Source organism: Entamoeba nuttalli, assembly GCF_000257125.1.
Source record: "Entamoeba nuttalli P19 unplaced genomic scaffold asmbl_2886, whole genome shotgun sequence".
Taxonomy (NCBI): Eukaryota; Evosea; order Mastigamoebida; family Endamoebidae; genus Entamoeba; species Entamoeba nuttalli.
Window position 1 is genome coordinate 1 of NW_008575673.1, and position 4,047 is coordinate 4,047.

Sequence of the window (4,047 nt, forward strand, 5' to 3'; positions counted from 1 at the left end):
TTATGGAGACTATTCTGATAATAAATGTGTCTACTTTGGAGAAGGATGGAAATGTAATGATGATTTTCGAGTAAATCCTAACAAGTTTACATTTAAATCGGATTGTTGTGGAAATGGATTACCATACATGAGTGTTTTAATCAATGAAGCTGCTTCAACAGAATTTAGTTTTGAGGCAGACGCCTCTATTAAACATTTATTTGTGAGACCTGCTTGGGATCAAGGAAAATACACTCAATTTGACCTTCAAAACTATAAATCATTACTATATATTATTGTCGAAAGGAAGGACTGTTTTGGTGATGAGGTGACTCAAGAAAATCTTTGGATTTATGATAAACCTGCAATATTTCACACTACATTATGTTCTAAGACTTATATAACATGGAAAATGGAAGATCGTCCATACTTGTATTTGTACCAAAATAAGAATGACAAAGAGAAAAAAGAAATATGGGTAGAAGAGATATATAAAGAAGGATGTTGGTATGCATTTAATACTAATGGACAACAAAAAGTTCCAGATAATATTAAAAATGGAGTGCTCAAAGAAGTATCAAACATTCAGGAGTTTAGAAGATATGTTATTTGTAAAGGACAAACAGAGCCACAGCCTGACTCATCTTGTAAAATTACAACAGGGTCAACAGATGTACAAATTTCAAGATTAACAATCAATTATCCTGATTGTTTGTACAATGGATCATTATATACATTAACAGTGCCTAATAAGTATACTATAATTCGTTTCTTAAACGATTATGGATTGGAGTGGAATGGTATAGATTTTGAGACAAGAACAAATCCACTTAAGATTATCATTTCAGAAACAAATATTCTTAAAGTCAGTGGCTCTTCTGTAACTCTTCCAAATCAACCGATACACGTAGATGGTTATATCTCATTTAAAACTTTAATATTATCAAATGTTGAAACAGGGAATCATTATTTTCAAGAATTATCAGCTGAAAGAATTGACTATTCATCTATCACTACAGATAAAGTGTTGTTTATTGGTAAAGAATTAAAATCAAGCAATGAAAATATTAAAAGTGTAAGTTGTGGGAGTTCTAATAGATTTGTTAAAGCAGAGTCTCAAATCCAATGTGGTTGTGTATATTCTGATGGATATGATGTTGATGATTGTTCAGAAATAAGTTCAACAGCAGATGCATTAAGTAAAGAATCAATTATATTAACAATCAAATCAGGTTCTTTCAAAGAGTCAGACTCTTATTGGTACTCAATAAATTATGAACCAGATGGTGGTCAATTTTCTGGAACTCTTATGGCTTCAAATTGTCAGATTGGAGGTTCAATATCTCTGGTTGGGAAATTAAAATGTACTAAGCTTATTCTTCAATCAGACACTACTATTGCAATTACACATTCAGGAGTATTAGATGTATCAACACTAGAAACAAATACAAATAAAATTAGTATCACAACACAGAGTGAAAATAGTCTTATCATTGGTTCAATCACAACATCATCAGAAGTTAATATTATAGGTGTTCTAAGTGAATTAAAGAAATTAACAGTCAGCCAAAATGCAAAAATTATGTTTTCATCTGTTATTACAATTGATAGCATTTATGTAGACTCATCAATACAAACAAATACAGACTATACAATTATTAACCAATATAAAACAACAATTAATGAACTTATTACAACAACAAAGCTAAGCCTCAAAATTTCTAATCTTATATTTGGTCCAAATATAAAATCTATTTATATTAATAAATTAACAACCGAAAAATCATTGACTTTGAGCAACTCAGTGACAACGTTAGTTATTGACTCTATTGACATTAAATTTAACCTATCTAGCTTCTTTATTATTACAGATAAAAGTGAAAATGAATTAAAAGTAACAATTAATTCAGCATCTGGTGAAGAAGAACCGTTTTACTTAATGTCATTGAAAGAACGAAAAGTAACATTTACTAATTCAATGACAACAATGTGTGATAAACAGATAGCAATATTTGGAACTGTTGATGATGGATTATGTGAAAAAATGGGATATGGAAAAAAAACATGCTATAAGAGAGATGAAAGTCAATACTATTATGAGAGTGAGTCATCTTCATTTTTTGATTATTCATGTCCAGGACATAAATCTCAATATGTTACATCAACGTTATATATATCAGCACCAACAATTAACATTGGTAATGATGAATATTATTCTAATATATTTGTAGTTTCCCCAACAACAATAACTGTTTCAAATTATGAGTTGCCATTAACTCTTCAAGCAAATATTGTGATTGCTGGTAATAAGAATTCAATATTAGTTAAAACTAATGGTAAATACACGATTAATACCAAAGGTGAAAATAATCAGAATTTAATTATTGCTGATACGTCTTCTTGTGGAATTAATGATTCATCAAGTCTAATAGAAGCTGATGGAATTTGCACTATTGGTTATTCAACACCAACTGGAATAGAGTGTAAGAAGTGTAGGTATGGATTTAATTCTGATGGAAGTTGTATTGTTGCGTCATCAACAGATGTTCATAACTGTATAATTATTTCTCCTAATAGTAAGTACTGTTTAAGGTGTAACACTGGGTTTTATATAAACAATGGGAGTTGTCTTCCTTGTGAGCAAAATTGTCTAACATGTGATTCAAGTCAATGCTTTATTTGTGAAGACAATTACATAAATGATAAATCAGATAAAAAAAAATGTATTCAAAATTTTACAGTATGTTCTTTCTCAAAGAATAATATTTGTTTGAAATGTCCTCAAGGGAAAATGATAGACAATGATCATACAGGTTGTTCTACGTCATGTGCGGATGGTTGTTATTCCTGTCAAGATAAGACAACTTGTGACATTTGTAATATAAGTGCTAATGCAATTAAAAGTTCAACAACATGTAGTGTTGCTTCTAATTCAGGTAATGTAAGTAATTCGGGAATTATCCAATGTTCACCAGGATATTATTTATCAGAAAGTTCTACATGTATTTCCTGTAATTCTGGTGGATTACATTGTACGACTTGTTATTCTGATTCAAATAACGTTGTTTGTAGTAGTTGTGATGATAATTATATCATGACAACTAGTGGAACGTGTGTTTCTAAAGAGTCAGTTTCATGTAAGCAAGTATCAAAATCTACATGTTTAAGCTGTGATGATTCTTCTAAATATTTTAATGGAAAGGATTGTGTTAGTGGAACAGAGCATTGTTTAAAAACTAATAATGATGGAACATGTGTTGAGTGTTTGTTCTCAGAATCAGCAGAAAAATATTATTTATTAACAGTCTCTGATGGGAACACAATATGCTCAGAACAAAGTGATGAGCTTTGTTCCTTATATACACAAAGTGTATGTCGAAGTTGTATTGACGGATACTACAATAATCAAACCAAGTGTTTGCCATGTAACCCCACTTGTTCTAAATGTGTTAATTCACAAAACTCATGTTATGAATGTCAGTCTGGATATGTTCTTCAAGGTGAGTCATGTGTTGCTTCTGAGACTACAAATTGTAAGGTGATGGTAACCAGTGATGGTTCTCAACAATGTGCTATTTGTAATGATGGGTATTATAGAGATGGAAAAGGATGTACAAAATGTATTGATAATTGTGTTTCATGTACAAATGCAAATACAGGCAGTTGTTTAAAGTGCATAGACAATTATTATTTTGACATAAAAAAACAACAATGTCTTTCAGTAAGTTTACTTTCTAATTGCGAGACTACAAATAGATTTGGATGTGAGGTATGTGAAGATGGATATTTCTTAGATGGTTACACATGTTTATCTTGTGATCAAAGAACTAATAACTGTAGGAGTTGTAATAAACAAAATGGAAGATGTAATCTATGTAATAAAGATTTTATTTTAGATAGCGATTATAAGTGTATTTATTATTCACAATTCTCTCATTGTGTTAGTGCTGAAAATAATGTCTGTAATAAATGTGATTTCTGGTATTCAGTTGATGTTGATGGAAAAGAGTGTAAGAGTTCACCAGTTTGGTGGGTTATTGTATTGGTGATTATTGGAGGAATAATATT

At 30.2% G+C, this 4,047-nt stretch overlaps 1 protein-coding gene across 1 annotated transcript; it reads left to right on the top strand.

The window, feature by feature from the left end:
• Positions 1-127: 127 nt before the first annotated feature.
• On the top strand, positions 128-3,512 carry ENU1_046380 (tyrosine kinase, putative; the record flags this gene model as incomplete). Its single annotated transcript, XM_008857705.1, has 1 exon — positions 128-3,512. A coding segment is annotated over one exon (3,385 nt), but the record flags the coding sequence as incomplete, so codon positions are not given.
• Positions 3,513-4,047: the final 535 nt, after the last annotated feature.